This window comes from Balearica regulorum, chromosome 25, assembly GCF_011004875.1.
Source record: "Balearica regulorum gibbericeps isolate bBalReg1 chromosome 25, bBalReg1.pri, whole genome shotgun sequence".
Taxonomy (NCBI): Eukaryota; Metazoa; Chordata; class Aves; order Gruiformes; family Gruidae; genus Balearica; species Balearica regulorum.
The window spans coordinates 6588685-6610019 of record NC_046208.1 but is presented as its reverse complement, the minus strand read 5'-3'; the positions used below and the strand labels follow the sequence as shown (position 1 = coordinate 6610019).

The following is a 21335-nucleotide window of genomic DNA, read 5'->3' as shown; positions in this document are numbered from 1 at the left end:
GGAAGCATGGCAAATCGACTACATCACGCTCCCACGAAGCCGCCAAGGCAAGCGTTATGTTCTTACAATGGTGGAAGTAACCACTGGATGGCTGGAAACATATCCTGTGCCCCATGCCACTGCCTGGAACACTATCCTGGGTCTTGAAAAGCAAGTCCTGTGACGACATGGCACCCCAGAGAGAATTGAGTCAGACAACGGGACTCATTTTCGGAACAACCTCATAGACACCTGGGCCAAAGAGCATGGTATTGAGTGGGTGTATCATATCCCCTACCATGCACCAGCCTCTGGGAAAATTGAAAGGTACAATGGACTGCTAAAAACTACCCTGAGAGCAATGGGTGGTGGGACCCTCAAACACTGGGACACACATTTAGCAAAGGCCACCTGGTTAGTTAACACGAGGGGATCTGCCAATCGAGCTGGCCCTGCCCAATCAAAATTTCCACGCCCAGTAGAAGGGGATAAAGTTCCTGCAGTGTGCATGAAAAATATGTTGGGTAAAACAGTTTGGGTTATCCCTGCTTCAGGCAAAGGCAAGCTCATCTGCGGGATTGCTTTTGCTCAGGGACCAGGGTGCACTTGGTGGGTGATGAGAAAAGATGGGGAAGTCCAATGTGTACCCCAAGGGGATTTGATTTTGGGTGAAAATAGCCAATAAATTAAATTGCATGATGTTAATAGCGATATACTGTATCAATGGTATGACCATAAGAATCACCCAAAACTAATGAAGGATGGACTTTGAACAAAGTGCCACGATGATGGAACTAGAACTGACTTCAGCTGGTGCCCAGAAACTTTATCGAAAATCACATCTTTGACATCCAGACTGCGAGCATGGACCATACCAGATACACCGGCTGTGAAAACTCCAGATGCAGCGTGCAACAATCCAGCAGCACGCACCATTGCTCCTGCTCTGAGAGACTGTAAAGGCAGATGGAACCCAAAGCCATGGACTAAATGAACTCGATGGACATTTTAGAGCGATAGCCCATAGAGTAAGGCAATGAGATCTGTAAAATAATCTGGGCATGCCGTAGATGGTATGGAATAAGGGGTGGATAATGTCCTGGTTCTGGCAAGGATAGAGTTAATTTCACAAGGAGCCAGGACAGGTGAGCCAGGTTGGCCGGGGGCTATTCCATACCATGGGACGCTGGTCGGGCAGGGTCGGGCTTGGCGTGGCTCTGGGATGGGCTGAGCGTCAGGTCGGTTGGTCGGTTGTGGGATCGGTAAATCGTTTTCTGTTATCACTCATTGTTACTATCCGTTATCAGCACTGTTGTTGATTGTTTTCCCTCTCCCTTGTGGTCCCAGTAAACTGCCCTTATCCCAACCCTCGAGGCTTTGCCGTTGTTTTTCCGTTCTCCTCCCCGTCCCGCCGGGGGAGGGGTGAGCGAGCGGCGCGTGGCATTCAGTTGCCGGCTGGGGCTAAACCACGTCAGCCGTGTTGCTTTTCCAGCAAATATCAGGGTGACTGAAGTCCCCTATGAGGACCAGGGCCTGTGATCGTGAGGCTACTTCCAGCTGTCTGTAGAAGGCCTCATCAACTTCCTCATCCTGATCAGGTGGCCTGTAGTAAACACCCACAACAGTGTCACCCATATTAACCTGCCCCTTAATCCTTACCCACAAGCTCTTGACTCGTTCTTCATCCTCCCCTAGGCAGAGCTCGATACGTTCCAGTTGCTCTCTCCCATAAAGAGCAACTCCACCACCTTGCCTTGCTGGCCTGTCTTTCCTAAAAAGTATGTAACCAACCATGACAACATTGCAGTCATGTGAGCTACCCCACCATGTCTCTGTAATTGCAATGAGATCATGGCCCAGCAATTGCACACAGACTTCTGGTTCTTCTTGTGTATTCGCTGTGCTGTGTGCATTGGTGTGCAGGCATTTCAGAGAGGTAATCGAGCATGTAGGTTTCCCTGGAGGGGTGCAGGAGCGTCCACCATAGCTACACACACCCTTGAGGTGGTTGGCTTTCTGGTTCTCATCTTGGTAGGCAGCTACGGGACATTTGTTGCTGCTCTGGTTGGCCTGGCTTATTCCCCAGTTGTATGCAATGGCTTGAGCTTTGCCATTTTCAACCCCACCGTTGTTTGGGGGATGCAGAGCTCCTTTGCACGTGCACAGGTTTGCATGTGTCCCCAACCTGCAGGATTCCCTCTGCATGCCCCTGGGTCGGTGCAGTGGAAATGTTGGTTGTCGTGTGCTTTCTGCAAACTCTCTCCACTCTGTAGCAATCTCAGCCAGAAGGATGGCAGCTCTATTCCAGATCTGACTTCTCTTGAAAATGGAATATATCCCCAGACGCCCAGACCCCTGACGCATGCGACTACAGTCCCACCTCTGCTTTCCTGTGATCTATTCCTTCAGATTGAGTCCAGCTCTGACCTTCCTCCTATTTCAGTCAGGAGTTTTTGAACAAAAATTCATTATGCCAGGTCTGCTCCCAGAATGATAAACAGTAGACAGTGAGAGAGACAGTAAGGCGCTGTGAGGACTGTTTCGGCAGCTAGGCGAGCCGGCAGCCGCAATGTGAGTTGGGCTGTGCGAGGGCCGCTGAGGGAGGTTTGAGGCCAGGCCCCCCTTTTGGGGCTGGCACCTTTGGCCTGCGAGCAGGGCTGGATGTTTTCAGTTTGGAGGCTGGATGCTGGTAGGCGGTGAGAGAGATGTAAGGTGCTGTTAGGTGACTGTTTAGGTGGCTAGGTGAGCCTGCAGCCTCAATGTTAGTGGGGCTGTGAAAGGGCTGCTGAGGGAACCACTCTGGAAACCCACAGCAAGATTTGGCAGGGAAAACCCTTTCTTCATCTGTTTGCCTCTTGGATGCGCCAAGGAAGGGCTGAGGCACCAATGTGTGATGGGGTGCACTGAGACTCCCAAACTACAGCTACCTCTGCCTGAGGAGCTCCCTCCCCACTTCTTCTTTGGTGAAACCTGGGGCCTGATCAAAGAGCCTCCAAAAGCAGAGAAGGTGTCACGGGATCGCCCTATCCAGCTGCAAACAGTAAATGTGACCACAGGGAATAACACATCAGGTCTCCAGTGACGGCTCTTGTACCATGTTTTCATTAGCTTTATAAAAGAATCTCTTGTTCAGCTGGACCTGCTTTTACACAGCAGCATACGTACAGCATCAAAGACCCCGCATACAGGAGAATTAATTCCACCAGCCTGTATTTTCAGGGCATGACATCCACTGTCTTTGGTCCAGAATACAGCGAAGGCGGCTGACATACCTTAAAAGACAAAACCTCCTGGCAGATGGCAAAGCAGAAATTGCTTTATTCCCTTATCTCCATGTGTTAGGGAAGGAGGAGGCAAAGTTAGAACTAATCCTGACCTTTAACCATTTGTGTTTCCCTCTTCTTACGGCTCTGTTAGCTCCAGCTCGTTTCTGCAGGTTAAGGGGAATAAACAGGCTCTGTGTGCAGAGCTCCACTGGGAAGGATCAAAGGGCCCTTCTTTGCGAGCGTTAGCTCTTCTCTAGGAGAAGACCTTTGGTATTGCAAAATTGGTTAAATAACACTGCCCATGTTTAGAACCGGTTTTTATTTGTCCACTATGGTTCAGCCATAGACAAGAAGACAGGGGAGAAAGTGGCTATCAAGAAGCTGTGCCGCCCATTCCAGTCAGAGATCTTTGCCAAGAGAGTGTACAGAGAGCTGATGCTGTTGAAGCACACGCAACACAAGAACATAAGTACTCATTTCTCTCTGTTCCTGCTGAAACAAGGGGGATTTTCTTGCCACCTGGGAGCAAGTCCTTCCTGGCAGCATCACCTTCATTTCAATTGAGAGGTCCTGATGTTTGGTACGGGCAGGTGGTCTCAAGGATTAACTGCTACCTGTCTGCTGTGTCCAGTTCGCACCAGGCTGAAGCAGATGTGTAATGGGTGCTCCTGTGTATTAGAGGAAAAGCAGCTGGGCAGCATAGTGAGGAGTCCTCGGATTCCTCAGGTGAAGTTCTTGGTGCTCGCCCACATGCGTGTGCTAACGGAGAGCTGCTACCTGAGTCCCACGTGCACAGCAGATGCTTTCCAGGTTTAAGTTTGGACTTCTCTCCTCCATCAGATCATCGAGCTGCTTGATGTCTTCACCTCTGCCGCCTCCCACCACGGATTCCAGGATTTTTAAGTTTGGAGTTTGCATTCAGCTGCTGCCCTGGACACCTGGGACTTAGCAGCAGGATAACAGGTCAGGACGAGGTGCAGTCCAACAGAGTTGAAAAGGGGCCAGACTAATGTCAGACATCCCCAAATAACAAGGAGAATCAAAAGCACAAGTCAGTTCCATGGCCAAAACATCCAGAATACATAAACAGATCCCATGCCACACGGTATGTATAGACCATCGTATGTAACAGAGGCATTACATTCCATGGTGTAGCACATATAGCATGATCCATGCTAACGCACTGCCTGTGGCTGCTGAGCTAAGAGGCTGCAGTCAGAATGGGAGAGTATTGATCATCAGGCCCTAGGGTAATTAAACTGAGAATTTTAAAGATCTGGCTTTCTTGTCATCTTGATTCTGGCTGGGATTTGTGGGTTTTTTGGCATTTCCCTCAGTGTTGATGGTCAGATTGGAAGAGTCATTTTCCCTTCCCCATCCTTGGGCACAAGCAGCATGCACTTGGGTTTGGGCTGTTGGCTGCTGGCTCAGTATTTAGCAGCCTGCAGGAAAAGTGTTTGAAGGTTCTCCGAGCAGTTCCTGCTGGAAGATTGTCAACTAATTAGCAGTCTCAGCAGGCAGGCCAAAGACTGAAGGAAGCTAGATGTTGTCTTCCGAGGCAGGGCTGGAGAAGATTACAAAGATAAATTTAGGAGCCAACGCAGCAGTTTTGCAAGACTCTCTAAAGCTGCGCAAGATGTTTCAGCTCCCAGATGGTGTAAGAATATCTGGAATTGAACATCACTTGAGGTCTACAGTAAACTAATTCAGGATCGTTAAAGTTTGGCAGATTCCTGTTCTTACTTGATGTCAGATACCTGATTGGAGGGGAGGAGAAAGGGCAGGATGAAATCCCAGCATCACTGCAGGCTGCGCTAGGAACGCTGTCACAACAGTTAGTCTTAGTTACGGTGAGGTACACAGCCACAGGGAAAAACCAAGTGAGAGGAAGGCTAGCCTGGTTCCCTCTGGCTTTTCTTCTATACTCAGGGCCTTGTCTTACTGCCTTTTAGCTACCCAGTGACGCCATACATTTGGACAGATTTACAAAAGATCATGGGACACGAATTCAGTGATGAAAAGCTCTGGTACCTGGTCTACCAAATGCTGAAAGGGTCTGTAGGTGGGTCTGTAGGAGTTTAGTGACTCCCTGCATCTCCTCTACATGTCACCTCTGGGTTGACACCCCCTTCCAACACCATATAGGGAGATTTGGGGGGTTTATGGCATCCCCCGAGAATAAGGGAAGAATATGCTGCTTTAACTGGCTTGGAGAGAGCAGAAAGCAATCATTGCAAACCCTGAGATGCAGAGACAATGTCTTAATGCTGCCCTCTGTAATATCCCTCATCGGGAGCCACGGCAGCAGCTTACATGCATTAATGAGTTCACCTTAATAACACCTTTCCCCAGATCACTGTTACCTTGTGTTTAAATAAAGGGGAGAAGAACACACAGGTGATTTAACTGGTGTGATAAAAGCCACGTAGTCATTTTTTGCAACTCGACTCTGATTTCCAATTTTGTGGTTTAATTATGAGATTTTTTTCACATAGTTTAACACCCAAACCAACAAAGTTTTCATGTCATCTACTGACCATGTTCCTACCAGTAATCCTGATGCCTTTGATAGTTCTAAGCTATTCATTTACTCACTGTAAGGAACTATTGCTCCCTATCTCCTCTTCTGCTCTATGCCTCTTCTTTAGACTGACAATATAATTACAACTACTGTCAGAAATTCAGTGCAGAGATTCCTTTTCAAACTGCTGCCCTGAGGACCTGCAGCAGGCTGCAGAGCTGTGTTCTCAGCAAGTTCTTGTTTGTAGCTCTCATTTCTCTGCTGGAGAACAGAAAGTCTTGTCTGCTGGTGATCACATTGTGGCTCCTCTTTTTATTGCAGTATATTCATTCAGCTGGAATCATCCACAGGGTTAAGTTCACGTGCATTGTTACTCCTGATTTTTGTCTGTTTAGGAGAAACACGGCTCAGTTGTAAAGTTAAAAATTTCCTAAATATGGTTTCACTAATAGCCTTGTCTGCTCTAAGGTCTCTCTGGCATCCTCCCTTTGTTCTCTCCTACACCCTATATGTGTTTGGATTTGTTCGTTTGTGCAGTGTTTTGAGGAAATGCTGTGTCTTCTGATGAGCCGAGAAGCATTTTATGATGCTTTTTGAATGAAAGCGGTTTCAGAAAAAATAAAGTAGTAATATAAAGCTGTAGAGTATAGCAGGCGTGCTGCCTTTACTGTATCGATACTGGACTTGGGATGTTATGGGACCCCATCGAAGATGAGCAGAGGTTCAGCTGAGGCTTGTGTTGATGTGTTGCAAATCAAAACATCCTTATTATTCTGCTCTTATCTGTTGCAGGACCTGAAGCTAGGCAACCTGGCTCTGAACGAAGACTGTCAGCTAAAGGTCGGTGGAAGAGCACCCCTTTGTAGCATGTAGTGTATCAGATGGTGGAGGAACTGCTCTGCCAGCAGGAATCCGGCACTGTCATGTTTCCTCTTGTCTTCTGAGAGTCAGTTCGAGGTGTTTCATTACCCCGTGGTTGCAGGCAGTGGGAAGTACTCACCTGCTGATGTGACTTGCTGAATCAGGGCCCAAGACTTGGAATGAACATCCTGTTGCTGTAATTCCTGCGGCACAGCAGTTCGTAACGACTTCCCAAATAAAGTCAATACTGCTGAGCAATACTTGCATTAGGTGAACGATCCCCGAAGGATAAATGGATTCAACCACAGTTACTCTTTGGTTCTCATTGACATGATGGTTGTGATTCCAGACAAAGTTATTTTCAGTATTGCTCTGAAGAGTTTGCTTGCAGCTCACTGATGTGGTGGTCTAGCACACATTTTCTGTAATGTATATTCCAGGGAATGGTTCTGTTGCCATAAAGCATAGAATCATAGAATGGTTTGGGTTGGAAGGGACCTCCCAGCCCATCCAGTCCCACCCCTGCCATGGGCAGGGACACCCTCCACTAGCCCAGGTTGCCCAAAGCCCCATCCAACCTGGCCTTGAACACTGCCAGGGAGCCAGGGGCAGCCACAGCTTCTCTGGGCAACCTGTGCCAGGGCCTCAGCACCCTCACAGGGAAGAATTTCTTCCTCGGATCTCATCTCAATCTCCTCTCCTTCAGTTTAAATCCATTCCCCCTTGTCCTGTCACTACACTCCCTGATAAACAGTCCCTCTCCATCTTTCCTGTAGCCCCTTTAGGTACTGGAAGGCCACAATTAGATCTCCCCAGAGCCTTCTCTTTTCCAGGCTGAACAACCCCAACTCTCTCAGCCTGTCCTCATAAAGGTTAAGTCAAGCCATGTTCATCTCCAGTTTTGAGGCAGAGGCCATCTCCTGTCAGCTGCAAGGTGTTTTTACAGGAAAGGGTGAGTCCTGGTGGCCTGGGAGCATGCCTTCACCCAGCTTATAGAAGAACTCCATTAAATAAGGCTCATAGAGTTGAAACTTAAGCTTCAAGAAAGGAAGTGACCTTCCAGGTAGCACCCAGCACTGATCCTTTCTGCTGGGTCTTCACACAACAACTGGTTTTGCACCCGGCTTGCAGCTCACAGTGGAATTAAGACAAACCTGTTAGTTCTTTGAACCATTCTGTGGGTGGCTGTGATGTAGTTGGAGTTTTGTTATTATCTGATTGGATCCACTTCGTTTCCTCTTAGAAGTAGATTCTCACTTGCCTGTAGGATTTCTCTTTTCTTTCCTGCCCTCCCTTGTCCCTCTTCGTTCGGTGAACTGCAGATCTTGGGTTTTGGCTTAGCCAGACACGCTGATGCTAAAATGACCGACTATGTGGTTACGTGCTGGTACAGAGCCCCAGAAGTCATTCGAATTGGATGCATTACAGCCAGACAGGTGAGCTGGGCTGCTTCAATGCTGTGACTCTCTGGTGACGAGCCTGGGGATCCTGCTGTCATGCCTGGGTCAAATCTCACATAATCCTCCAGATGTTTTTCTTCTTTATCATCAGCATCCGCTGGAGCAGAGTGAGTCCCAAAGCTGTTGCACGACTCGCAAAGCCAGTGCCTGTGGGAAGCGATGAAAGCAGAAATTTTAGCAGCATAGAAAGAACAGGGGAGGGTGGAAAATGGGAGTGAGATTTAAATCAGTGCCTGCTGCAAGAAAAAAGCAGGGAACAGCCCCAGTAATCATTGCTGCCTTTGCTGCCTTTTTACTGTCCTTTCCTCTCCCCTTTCTTTTTTTCTCTGTGGACAGTGGATATCCAGTCTGTTGGCTGTATCATGGCAGAAATGCTGACCAGGAAAACGCTGTTTAAATGAAAAGACTGTATCCTTTCAAGTTGAACCTTTTCCCTGGGGGGAGTAATAATTCTTGGTGTGTGTGAAGGGGCTTTTATAAATGAGAATACTGAGGAAAAGAGGTGTCAGCCTGGTTTACCAGGAGGTAATTGCAGGGACTGGTAGGTCTTTTTGGTGAAAGAAGACAGGAGGGGGCCAAGTCACCCTTACAAACCATGGGTGATCTTTAACACAGCCTGCCAGACCTAGATCAACTGACTCAGATCCTGAAAGTAACAGGGCATCCAGGAGAAGATGTTGTGGAGAAGGTGGAGGACAAAGTGATAAGTAAGTTCACTGTGGATTCAGGTCTCGCTGGCAGAGGGGTAGTGGGGAGAGGTTAACTTGGCTGTGAGTTTGAGATGGGAGAGGTGCTGCTTCTACAGCAGCGAAAAGGAGTGGCAGCAGTCTTTTCCCCCGGCAAGGAAGATGTTTCTCTTTGCTAGTGGGACATCTGATGGACTTGGCGTTGCATTGGGAACTGGTGTGGAATGCAGGGGCTCCCAGGTGAGGTGCCTGACTCCCAGCAAACCACCAGCCTCCCCTGTTCTCCAGTTTGGCCCTTAAAACAGGAATATTTCTGTATCTCAATTGATAAAAATAGTTTCTTGCAAACTAGTCACTAAAATGTGACATCTGGGATGATTTGCTGTTCTCTTTTGCCTTTGCTCATCTGAGCTGTGAGACCTCAGAGCTGTGTTTCACAGCCCCCTCACACTTGTCCAAATGCAGTAAAGGTGCTTTCTCTTCTCTTTCAGGCTAAGAGTTACATCAAGTCCTTTCCTAAAATCCCCAAGAAGGATTTGTCTGTGCTTTTCCCCAAACCCAGTCCTCAGGGTAAGTCATCTCTGGGTTTCTCATCAGTTTTCGCAGCTGGAAAGGAGGCAGGCTGACCATCACAGCTCCAATCTTATTTCTCCTCTTGTAATTTCTTGCTACGTTCTCCCTTGTAGGTTAATCATAGAATCATAGAATGGTTTGGGTTGGAAGGGACCTCAAAGATCATGTAGTTCCAGCCCCCCTGCTGCAGGCAGGGACACCCTCCACTAGCCCAGGTTGCCCAAAGCCTCATCCAGCCTGGTCTTAAACACTTCCAGGGATGGGGCCTCCACAACCTCTCTGGGCAACCTGTGCCAGGGCCTCACCACTCTAACAGTAAAGAATTTCTTTCTAACATCTGATCTAAATCGACCCTCCATCAGCTTGAACCCATTCCCCCTTGTCCTGTCACTACACTCCCTGATAAACAGTCCCTCACCATCTTTCCTGTAGGCCCCTTCAGGTACTGGTAAGCTGCAATTAGATCTCCCCGGAGCCTTCTCTTCTCCAGGCTGAACAACCCCAGTTCTCTCAGCCTGTCCTCATAGGAGAGGTGCTCCAGCCCTCTGATCAGCTTTGTGGCCCTCCTCTGGACTCGCTAAGAGGTTGTATGTGTGAATTAAAAGCAAAATTATTCTTTATTGGCATTGCAATGGCAATGTTCTACTGTTCTTGGCCATTTACTACCTTTTTTTTTAATTTTAAAATGATGCAGCCTGTAACATACAATATAACATACAATATTTAAGGAAGATATAAACTCCCAACTCTTGTATCAACAAGCCAGAAGAGAGCAGGTGCTGGATCTAACGGGATGTCTAGGTTGTGGGATGCAAATTGCGGGATTAGGACAGTTGCAGGTATCAGGACCACTTGGTATGAGAGTTAGGATGAATTTTGGCTGATACTGGCTTCCAGAGGTGGTTGCTTGTAGCCAAGCGGGTGACATTATGATCAGCAGCATTTAGATAAACAAACCAGCTCTTCTTTGTTCATTATTATTTCCCAGCCCCACATCTAAGGCATCGTGGATTTTGATAAAGTGCTAAGAGAGCCCCACAGTCCACTCCAGTATTTTTTTTAATATTTTTTTTTAGAGTACAGCTTAGATCCTAACTGTTTGTTGAACATCTGGATCTATTGATATTTAACAGGCAGCGAGATGTGCCATTTTCAGGGTAAAAACTGATCTCTTACAAGGAGCTCTTTTCCCAAGTAGGTTAGAGGTGAGAGCGAGCAAAACTCTTCTAAAAGCCAAAAGGAAGAAAGCATTAAGATGTTAAAACCAAGGGGGAACGGCGCTGACAGGCTAGTTGGTATCTGAGTTTCCTGCCTTCCTCTTTAGCAGGGATGTATAGATTTCTACATAGATTACTCATGTTAAGACTACTTTGAGTTGCAAGGGTCAGAGTGAAAGCAAATGATTAAAACTGAAAAATATCTTGAACTTACTAGCTTGCTCTTTAGTTTCTTGCAGCCCCATCTGTGCAGCAAGCCTTATTCAAGACTAATTTGTTATTTCTGCACAATTTACACCTCCAGTTCTGTTAGCAAGAGCTCTGATGTGGGGCAGGGTTTGTATCCCCACTGACGGGAGCTCCATGCTGCCTTGGCCAGGTTGAGGAATCACTTTTCATTTTCAGGTCTGGAGATGTAGTACTGGGGAAACATTGGTCCCATCACTTGCAGGGTTCATGCACAGGTTCTCCATTGCACCTTGCTTAGCCCTGTTCCTGTCTTCTACAGCAGTAGATCTGCTTGACAAGATGTTGCAGCTGGATGTGGAAAAGTGCCTTACAGCGACGGAGGTGTTGGCTCACCCCTATTTCGGCCAGTTCCAAGATGTTGAGGAGGAGACAGAAGTGCAACAGTCCTATGATGATTCTTTAGAACATGAAAAGCATTCAATAAATGAGTAGAGAAGTAAGGAGTTTATCTTCTTTGAAGTTCCTGTCTAGCATGGGACTTTCCTGCCTCTCGCTCTTTCCAGTGCACATGCTGAGTAAGGCTGCAATTGCCTGCTGGTGCCTTGATGACTCTGCACATCTCCCTTGCCTTGCTCTTGCTTTTATGCATTCAGCAAAGATCCCTCCACCTCTCCAGGCAGACTCTTTTTTTGCCTCTCTGCTTTCCATCTCTTCCTCCCAGCTTCTACCTGCCATATCCTCTCCACTGAATACCTCCTCTCTGCATGTATAACAGTCAAACTTTTGTTTCTGTCCTCTAAAATCACACATGCTAATGATAGTCATGATTATTTTGTTCTGCTTTTCCAGAGCATATTTACAAGGAGATCTTGTCCTTCAGTCACATTGCATGGAAGGACTCAAAGAAGCACAACGGGATGTCATTATAGTGACCGGCATGGCTGTGGCTGGGATTTAATTCTCCTGGATGACTGATGGGATGTACTCCTTGCTGCCTTGCTGGTGGCCATCGTTTGGCCTGTAGGACTTCTCTGTGTGCAAACACAAGGATTGTGGGCGTTGGACTTTGCTCTATTAAAGGGGGAAGCACCCCAAACAGTTTTCAACACAAAAGATAAATATATTCTCATTGAAACTTTAAGTGGGAGAATTTTACCTGGTGTTTATTTATCTTTTTTTTCATATTTCTCCACTTCAGAGAGCAGGGGTTTCGTTGCTCCCTTCTCATTAGTCTTTCCAAGCACAGGTTTTAGTACATTAATTATGGATAAGGTAAAGAAAAAGGTAAAACTGTCCAGGAAGTGAGTCCCAAGCAAAATAATCAGAAATAGTGAAATTCAGCATAACGAGACCTCATCCAATCTAACTCTGAGTGCGTCTCCTTCCCCTGAGCAGTCAAACAGCATTCAGTACAGCAAGGTTGCTGGGACAGTGTCAGCTCCAGGAACTCCATGGGAATCCAGTCGATCATGGGATCTGTGTTCAGAGCAGCTCCAAACTCCTGCTATATGCACAACTCCCTGCCGGGGTGCTTCCCCTCCAAATAGCCGATGTCTCCTCTTTTTTTTTTTTTTTTTTTTCTCTCTGCTTATTTCATTCCCTGGGTTTTGATCAGTGCTGTCTCCTCATTGCTAACTGCAAACACATCCTGGGAATTCCAGGCCACTTTCCCACATTGATAGACCGGGTATACCAAGGAGCTGGGTTATCATTAACAGTCCTGCTGCCCCATCTTTCTCTTCAGCCTGGTTTCCCCAACCGTTAGTTCTCTCTTCACCCTTATCTCTTGCTAAGCACCCTCCCCCTGGAGTCACTTTGCACAGCCCTTACATTCCTTCTGCCCCACAGGATGAGTTAAAACCAGGGATCCTCTGCTTCAGTTCTCTTTAACAGCTGCTCATTCCTCAATATGGAGAGACATTTAAACTGATCTTTTGGAAAATAGTCAATTGTCAGTCCTGAGGCTCAGCTCTCAAAATAACTAACAAAAATTTCATGTATTGAGGGGGAAAAAAGCATAAAAATATGTAGCATGAACAATCTAGCAGTAGCAGAAAGAGGGGCACAGTAATTCAACTCAGCACAGAAAATAAGTTCAGATATCTTAGTTTCTTGGTATCAGATTAGCTCCTTCAGTCAGCATCATTATAAATTCATCTAAGATGATCTTATTAAATAGAATATCTCATGAAACCCACTACAGGCTAGAAAACACCCTTGTGAATAAGAGCTTCACAGATTCCCTTTACTGGACTTTCATTGAGGTTTTCCATTTATTGGCCTATGCCAATTTTAATTCATTCACTTATTTGGTAATTCTTAGTAGCTACCAGAAATTACCTTCTCTTGGTGCATGACCAAGGTGGGACTGTGCAGTGCTGCTGGCACTCACCTGGGGAGAGCACATGTCCCCAGCCAGCTGCATCCAGCTCTGCTCTAACACGGTTTCTTTAGTAGGTATGGAGTTCTATATGAGATGAAAACGAACACAATAATCTCTTTTTTTTTTTTGCTCTTGCATATGGACAAGAAAAACTGTAGGATGATGTGAGGAAATGCTTATTCAACTTGCCTGCATTTAATTGCTTTGGAAAGGCGATCAGACAGCATCATGATAAAAAGAGTGTGATACATAAACAGAGGGAGGTTGGTTGATGAACCCAGACCAACCAGCCAGTCATCTGGATCCTCCCTCCAGGGAAAGTTTGTTCCATCTTTTGGTTCTACAATACACTAAAAGTCATTCAAATTTAAAAGTATGTTTTGATTGTTAAAGTAATTTGATGTACTGGAGGTACACTGATGTCATCTAAAGCCTGGCATTTTTTTGATGCGTATGCGTCAGTATGTCCCAAGCCACTGCTCAAGTCCATGGGTGTTTGCTATAAATGTTATTACCATTAGAACAGAGGAGAGATGAAAAATATTTACACGAACAAAATAAGCGAATGGGATCTGAAAGTGACTGCAGTGTTATTACAGCTGTGTCTGCAGGTTCTTGCCTTGGTGAGTTTGGGTCTCACCTGAGCATCTAAATGCTTGTGGTCAGAGTAAAGCAAGTGTAACTTATCCCCAGGGTGGGACACCTCAGGACAGCTGGTGTGGAAGAGCAGGGTTTTGGAGAGTAAGGGGACTCCGAGGTAGTTTCAAAGTCTGATACGTTTGTTATGTAAACTCCTGGCTCACTCTGTAATTCATCTTGATGATCTTGTAGACAGTACATCTCATTAGTCCTTTAGAAATACATCCCATATGCACTTGTGTGGCTTATTCTAAAGATGTAACTGCTGGGTCTTGACCACTGGTATCTGAGGTGACATCCAGGAGACTGGACAGTATTTTTTTCAGAATTTTTCCCTTCCGCCTCTATGCTTGGAAGTTCTCATTGTCTATATACTGAACAGTTAATTGCTAGAGTTTCCTAAGTACAATGGGATCTTTGGGGGCTATTTATCCCCTCTCTGCAGTGCTCCAGAATAGATTATTTTTTTCCTCTGACAGGCTTTTATTTCTTCCTGCTCAAAATATGAATGAGTATGCTTCACTTCTACAAAAAAAAAAATCTTTAAATATGTATTAGGACGCCCCCCAACCTGCCATGTATTCCCTTAAACACTACGTTGATTAATAATCAAAGTCCTGGAAATGCTAATTGCTAACCCAAAATTTATAGAGGTACTTATAAAAAAAAAAAGAAATAATTTTCTGCTGGTTATATGCTGAGCAGGATACAAGTGCCCAGCCATCTATAAAGGGTGATTCTCTAATCAAGCATCTACCTGCAGCTTTGCTGATGGATGGAAATTGTTAGTTTTCTTGAATGGACTCTGATAAACCTCTGGATAGGTTACACGTCCCTACATATTAATGTTAGCGCAGAGAAAGGCCTGAACAGTAATGCAGCTGCAATTAACTTGGGTTCAGCATCTTCTGTGGTCTGACAGTCTGTGCAGAAACTCAGACTGAGGCAGTCGGTCCCTGTTGTAGAGGTGTTCTGAGAAGCTAGCAAGTATGAGGCTCACCAGCAGTAACACAGGCTTGTCAGATGTAAAACGACGTAAAAAGTATGTACGTGAATATAGATCTGTTTGGGATCTACAGTTTTCCCCTAAGATTGCAGGTGCTTGGTTGCTGAAGAGCTGTCCAACTCTTAAGATCTCCTGCCAATGTATTCTGCCTGCAGTTGACAGCAAAACCTGCAAATATCTCTAAATTATTGCAATCCCATCCCAAATCCTTTCCTGTACATTGGAGGCAACGCGCAGATCCCCCTATGATCCCGAGGTGTGACTGTGGCTCACGCAAGCCTATCTGAACTAGCTTAAAGCTACTGAGGAAATTATTAATAGCACAGTCTGTGAAGTACAAGCTAGGCTGAATATTTACTCAAGATCTTCAGAAAGTTCTTCAGCCTGTGCTGGATGTGGTGTATCTGCAGATCAACAGCTTATTCATACAGTCACTAGATGGTATGACTGTTAGTTGTGATAACACCTTTGGACTGCAGCATAAATATCTTCCTAGTTGGCAACTTCTTCCCTGACTGATTACAGTCGGTCAGGTACAGCTGGTCATTCCAAAGTCCACCCCAAGGGACATGTGCCAATGGCCAAGTGTCTTCTCCGTGCTCAGAGCACGCAGTCCCCCGGGCTATAGAAAAGTATTTGTTGAGAAAGTGTATGAACTCAGTAATATATGCAGTATTTCTCAACTCTCCACCCCTTGTGTAGATGCTGAGTCATTTTGGTTTGTTTTAGCCAGGACATACTTTCAGTACTCTCTAATTTTCTTCTTTGCCTTCAGTAAAATCCGGTTTTGCTGTACGACCTCAAATAAGGGAAAACTGCAACATTACCAGAATTTTCTGAGCTCTCGTTTCCACCAGACAAGGTGAGGTTGTGTTTCTTGGCTGTCTCTCTGTTGCAGCTCATGCCATGCTGTACTCGGGATAGCCCTACAGCAGCTGTAGCTTTTTGATATGACGGTGTTGATGTTATCCTGCTGTAACTGCACAGATGCTCCACGCTGATGAGATGCCTTTTCTCTTGGCTTGTATCTCTCTGGGCCATTTACAAGCCCTTTGCCTCACTCCACTCTTAGTAAGGACAGTGAGCACAGAACCGTTGGGATGTTCCCTCGATTCCCTTGAAATTCAACGGGTTTGTTACAAAGTACCGCAAAAAGTGGAGCTGGAGGACATGCAATGGTGTCCTGCTGACTCTGTCTTGAAGAATCCTAGCTTGATGAGAGTAAGGGACCATCCTTTCCTCTTCCCAAGTGTGAGACAACCTTGAACGGTGGAAGGGAGAAGTTCCAGCTGCATCGGTCAAACAGCAGTTGAAATACTGTCCTTTTGAACCTGGCATATGACTTGGCTGCCATGTCCACTACGTAATCTTTAACAGAGGTCAGAGGGGAGCACTCTGCAGCTGCCATAAATGCCTTGGAGCACTGCAGATGTTTAAAGATGTCTATGCTCGTAAAATGAGGTTTGGTGGTTAGCAGCGGAGGGTCATCATCCAGGTGAGTGTGTGCAAACGCACAGGGAGATGTCTCAGGACAAGGGTAAGGCAGACTGGCCTCCTCACTATATGTAGCTATGAACATAGGCAGAGAAGAGTCTTAAAAGCTCAACATTGTAGAGAAAAATTGAGTAAATCTATGGAGGTTTCCGGAGTATAGAGCTTGCTTTCAAAAAGTCATCTGTTAAGGTGAAGAACCTGTTCAGACAGAACTCATAAACCACTTGAAATGGGAATTTAGGGTGTGATTTCTTAATCTTAATCTCCCTTCAAAAGGGGATAGGCAGAGCTGGAAAGGATTGGAGTTTGGGTCTCTGTAATGATGACCACAGGAGGAAACATCTTCATGATAAAGTAATGTATGGAGCAACCTCCTGGTAGTTGAAGAGGGGCCTCCATAGCTTTAGGGAATAACCTGAGCTGTCCTTCGGGAATTGTGCCTGACCAGAGGATGAGCATGGAAGAGGCACTGGGGACTTCAGATACAAATGGGTGTGAGAAGAACAAGCATGAACACAACAGAGTACACAGGTTCTGCTGTCAGTGAGAGCGAATTAGTCCCCCTTATTTCAGGGATAGCACGTAAAGACTCTTCAGTATCAATCTTTCTGCTGAATATACTTCCAGAAAGTATTTTCTGTTTCAGGCACTAGCTTTCTGAGTAGGTTTTCTCTTTTGTGAGCTTACACTGAATGTTCTGAAACTGCAAGAGCAATCTCAACAGCTGGTATGTTGGCTCCATGCTCTGCTCTCATTCATTCACCCACCGACCCCATACAGATACAGCACACTGTCCAAGAGCCAAACACTGTTTCTGCTGCAATTCCCAATATTCTGACAAACGCGGGTGGGGAGCTGGTGCTCTGCAAGCCCAGGAACCCTGGAGGTATGCACAGATCTGGTTCTTGTGGTATGTACCAACCAGGAAATGTAGCAGGTTGGTAGTGGAAAGACAGTATCTGTAAAGACCCAGCGTCCCAGTGCTTGTATGGCATCTGAAGACATGTTTCAATGAGGAATGAGCTACTTGAAGGGGAAAATAAAGATCACATTTGCATTTCATGAAAGGAGACAGAAAAACATCTACTCGATGGAGCCGGTGACTCAGGACAAGGTTTAAAATACTTCAAAATCAGCACAAGAAAGGGGGGTGTGGTGTGCATGACCCTGACAGACACTGCTAGTCAAAGAACTGACCTTAGCCAAGGCGCAGGCGTGCCTGTTGGATGGCCCACATGACACATAATTGATGTATGTTCTTTTCCCAAGAGTTTTTTTTCCCCTTGCTTAGTTTGCATACTTAAAAATACAAAATTGAGTGATAAAAATCACTCCATTTAAGTGAAAACCCCAAATTCCATAAATTAGGCCAGTCAGAATATTTGCTGTTTATATTAAGGATATATGAAAAAAATTATAGGAATACAATTTCTTTGTGCCTACCTTACATAACATACAGACAATCATCTTGAAATACTATTTACTTGTTATTCCTGCATTTGTTTCTGAGTTTATTATCTAAGCTTTTTTTTTATTATTTTTTTTATTTGGAAAGGGAAGCCCTCATCGTAAACAATCTTTCCCTGTACCTTTTTTTTAATAGCTAATTAGGTTGTGAAGTTGCAACTGTATGGGACGTATTTATTAGATATTTCCAGATGTAAGTGGGAAAGAAAAAGCAGATGAAGCAATGATTTTTTTTAATTTTTTTTTTTTCTTAAGAGTCATTACAAAATTATCAGGACTTTTTAAGAGACACAATACTTGCCACGTTTTGGACACCACCTAGAAATCTTTCAGTGCAGAGCTTTGAAAATATTCACAGCCTCTTAGAAAACCATACGCAGACTAAACAAATAATTTTCAGGCTTTAAGTATGTGATAATGGAAGAGAAGAAAAACATAGTGAATAATAAACACATCTGAGAACTCTAGTGAGATAACTGTATGAAGGACAGTAATACCTTTTCATATTTCCATGTCTGAGCAACCAGGGAAAGCATTCCTGATCCTCTGCCATTTCCCATAGCATGGGTCAGTGGAGCATGGGCTGGTAATGTGGTTTTCTTTCCCCCTCTAAAAGAAACAAGACATGAAAGAGTAAGATTGACTCAAGACCAAAATAGCCAGTACTAATTAATTTTTCCCACTCTCTGCACTAATTGCAGTTACATTCAAGGCTGTCACTGTTACCACACTGTGAAAATGTCAGAGTTTCCAGGTGAATATGGTTTATGGGATGTTTTACCTGATTTCTCACTACAAGGCCATTTTTTGAGCACGTGGGTTTATACAGCTTTTAATGCGATGTTCAGCCAAAGTGCTGCTTCACAACCAATTCAGTCAGCACTTTGGCTGATTGATAACTCCTGTTCTTTTTGTTGGATTGCGCTCTATTAAATAATACTGAAAGGTTAGTATATATCTTCAACCCTCATTGATTTTCTGTTCAATGGGAGTGAGTTAACTCCTTTTAGCTGAGTTTGGTTGGCAAAAAAAAATAATTCTTCTACCATCAACCATAATTTCAGAACACTTTACCTGAAAAAGGGTTTTAAAACTGTGATTTGCATGTTAAGAATAAAAATAAAAAGACCACCACTGAGGAGATAGTGCTGGATGCTTGTGTCATCTCTCTGAAGTTTATTTATATAACATATATAAGTACACATATACTCCCCACAAAACTAGGGTCTTAGAAAGTGCAGCTGAGCACTTGCAAACCCAGCTGAAATAAATAGCAGCTGAGGTGAATCACTTTGAGATCTCAGGCTTTTAACCTTTTTAGCAATTGCATTAATTTCAATGATTCTGAAGAAAATGGCCACAGAACAAACAGCTGAAGCACAAACATGACTGTAATGAGTAATTTTTGAGGCTTAATGAATCAACAAACAAAAAAGGTCAGTTCTCAATTCAAAGGATAATTTTCTCTCCTTTTTCATGTTTTATATACTTGAATAAAGATGAAGGAAATTAAAATATGATTGGCTGCCGCTTTCATTTGAAGCAACATGGCTGGTTTTGAACTTGCACCCTTGAAAAACTAGGAGAGCAAAGAAATTGAATTAAGTTGTGCCTCTGGGATTTGCGATAAGTTCAGAATGTTTTTTCAAATAACACATTAGTTCCATGGCTCCATTTTAAAATTAAGTGGCAGATAGCTTGTTTTGATGTTCTAATGTGTGGTGCCCGATCTTTGGAGATGTCTGTACATGGCTTTGTGCACGAGACATCCTACTGAACTTAACAGGGCTATTCACATGCTTGTTAAGCATATACGTATATCTTTGCAAGACTGGAACCTAACGTGATTATAGTAAGCCATTCCAGTGCAAATCTAAGAGTACAGAGTTTCAAAACTGAGGTCAAAATGAAAGATTTTGCAAAAGTTGGTCATATTTTAAAGAAATAAAAACAAACTGCCAAAAATGCTAGAAAAAAAATCCCACAAGTAAAACCCAGTTAAAATCAAAATTAAGTTCTCACATAAGGAAGGAAAATTAGATAGTGAAGTTGCTCATCAGTTACTGAAATTATTTACTGTTTAACTGTCTTCCCAACACAGAAGCAGAAACCCCTATATTTTTTTTATCCTTTGTGGATAGGATCGTGCTGTTGCATAGCTGTTCTTCTGGGGTTAGGTGAGATCCTATGTAAATCAGTGAGAGTATTGGGACTTTACTTCTAAATCTTTGACAGGTTATTTTCATACAGGACAAGAACAGAATACATTATTATTTGAGTTCTGATGTTAACAGGAGATTCTTTAAAAAGTATACACAGAAAGGCATACCTAGAGGTTGACATGTAAGTATTCGCTATTAAGTAACATTTTCTCGTGCTCTTAAGGCTTCAACCTTAGGTCCAACCAGCCTTGTCCTAGACTGGCTGCTCTCAGATTCCACGGTTAACATACGTTAAGAGACAAAAGATCTACAGTTGGACTGTGAACGAGGGAAAATAGCATTCATTTTTTTCCTTTGAGAACAATTTGGTTAATTCTATACATTCAGATGGTAATATTATGCAATACTCTGCACAATCTGAGTGGGAGGTGGAGCATACATATGCCCAAGTATGTGGTACGCTCTATAAAAAATTACTGTAGGAGCCTCTGCAGCTCCCATCTCACCACTTATCTCAGTTGCAAACATAACTTCTTCCTTGCTCGTTCCTCTCAGCCCCTCTCTGTCCTTCCACCCCGTCACACCTCTGCACCTGAGGCGGCCATCTGGACCTGAAGTATTAGACTAGAAAATAAATACGGGCTCCTATTATTCCCATCGTTTGTTTGATGTTGCTTGTTTGGGCTAACCATGGTAGAGACAAGGCCACAGACTCGGGGGTGCAGCCGGGCCACGCTCCAGCACCGGGTGATGTTCCCAAGCAGGTTTCCATGCATTTGGGGGGCACCATGCCTCCTCAAAAAAAGTGGGTGTATGGTGAAGGGACCCCAAAAAATCCAGGTTGCCCATCTCCTGTGGCCTGGGGGCTCCCTCCTAAGAAGGGACCCCCAGCTGTACCCTAGCCCCCAAGCCCGAGGAAGGGGAGAACAAACCCCTCTGCTAGCCTGGAGCCAGAAGCCGGGCCGGGAGGCTACACGCCGCAGCCCGCCCCCCCCCCCCCCCCGCCCCGTTCCTCTCCGCCTCGCCAGGCACGGAGGGGGCGGGCGGGCGGCAGCGGCTCCCCCCAACAGCCATGAGGCCACCGCGGAGGGACACCCCCTCCCTCCCGTCACCCCGCAGCCCCCGGGGGGCCTCCCGCTCCGCTCGGCCCGGGGGTGGGAAGGGACCGGGGAAGGGCGGGCGGTCCCTGCCCGCGGGGGGGAGCGAAGCGCGGCAGCCCCCTCCCCCGCCTGCCCGCTGGCTGCCGCCTTTCCTCGCCGCTCGGCCGGGCTACGCCGCTGCCGCCACCGCCACCATCTTGTACGTGTGTCCCCTGCTCCCCCCCCTTCGCCTCCACACAGCACCGGGAGCGGCGGGGGCGCTGGAGCGAGCGGGGCCCCGGGGAGGGGGGGGGGGGAGGGGGGGGCGAAGCAGCACCGGGGCCGGAGCGGCA

The 21335-nt window shown here is 45.6% G+C and overlaps 1 protein-coding gene across 1 annotated transcript; it reads left to right on the top strand.

Moving 5' to 3' along the window:
- Positions 1 to 2872: 2872 nt before the first annotated feature.
- On the top strand, positions 2873 to 11922 carry LOC104637918 (mitogen-activated protein kinase 13). The gene is given in 14 exon segments (XM_075775575.1): positions 2873 to 3019; positions 3555 to 3714; positions 3877 to 3971; positions 4086 to 4145; positions 5142 to 5303; positions 6088 to 6117; positions 6559 to 6606; positions 7950 to 8034; positions 8037 to 8063; positions 8424 to 8495; positions 8711 to 8798; positions 9273 to 9343; positions 11072 to 11248; positions 11602 to 11922. Coding segments are annotated over 14 exon segments (1302 nt in total). The 3' UTR covers positions 11682 to 11922.
- Positions 11923 to 21335: the final 9413 nt, after the last annotated feature.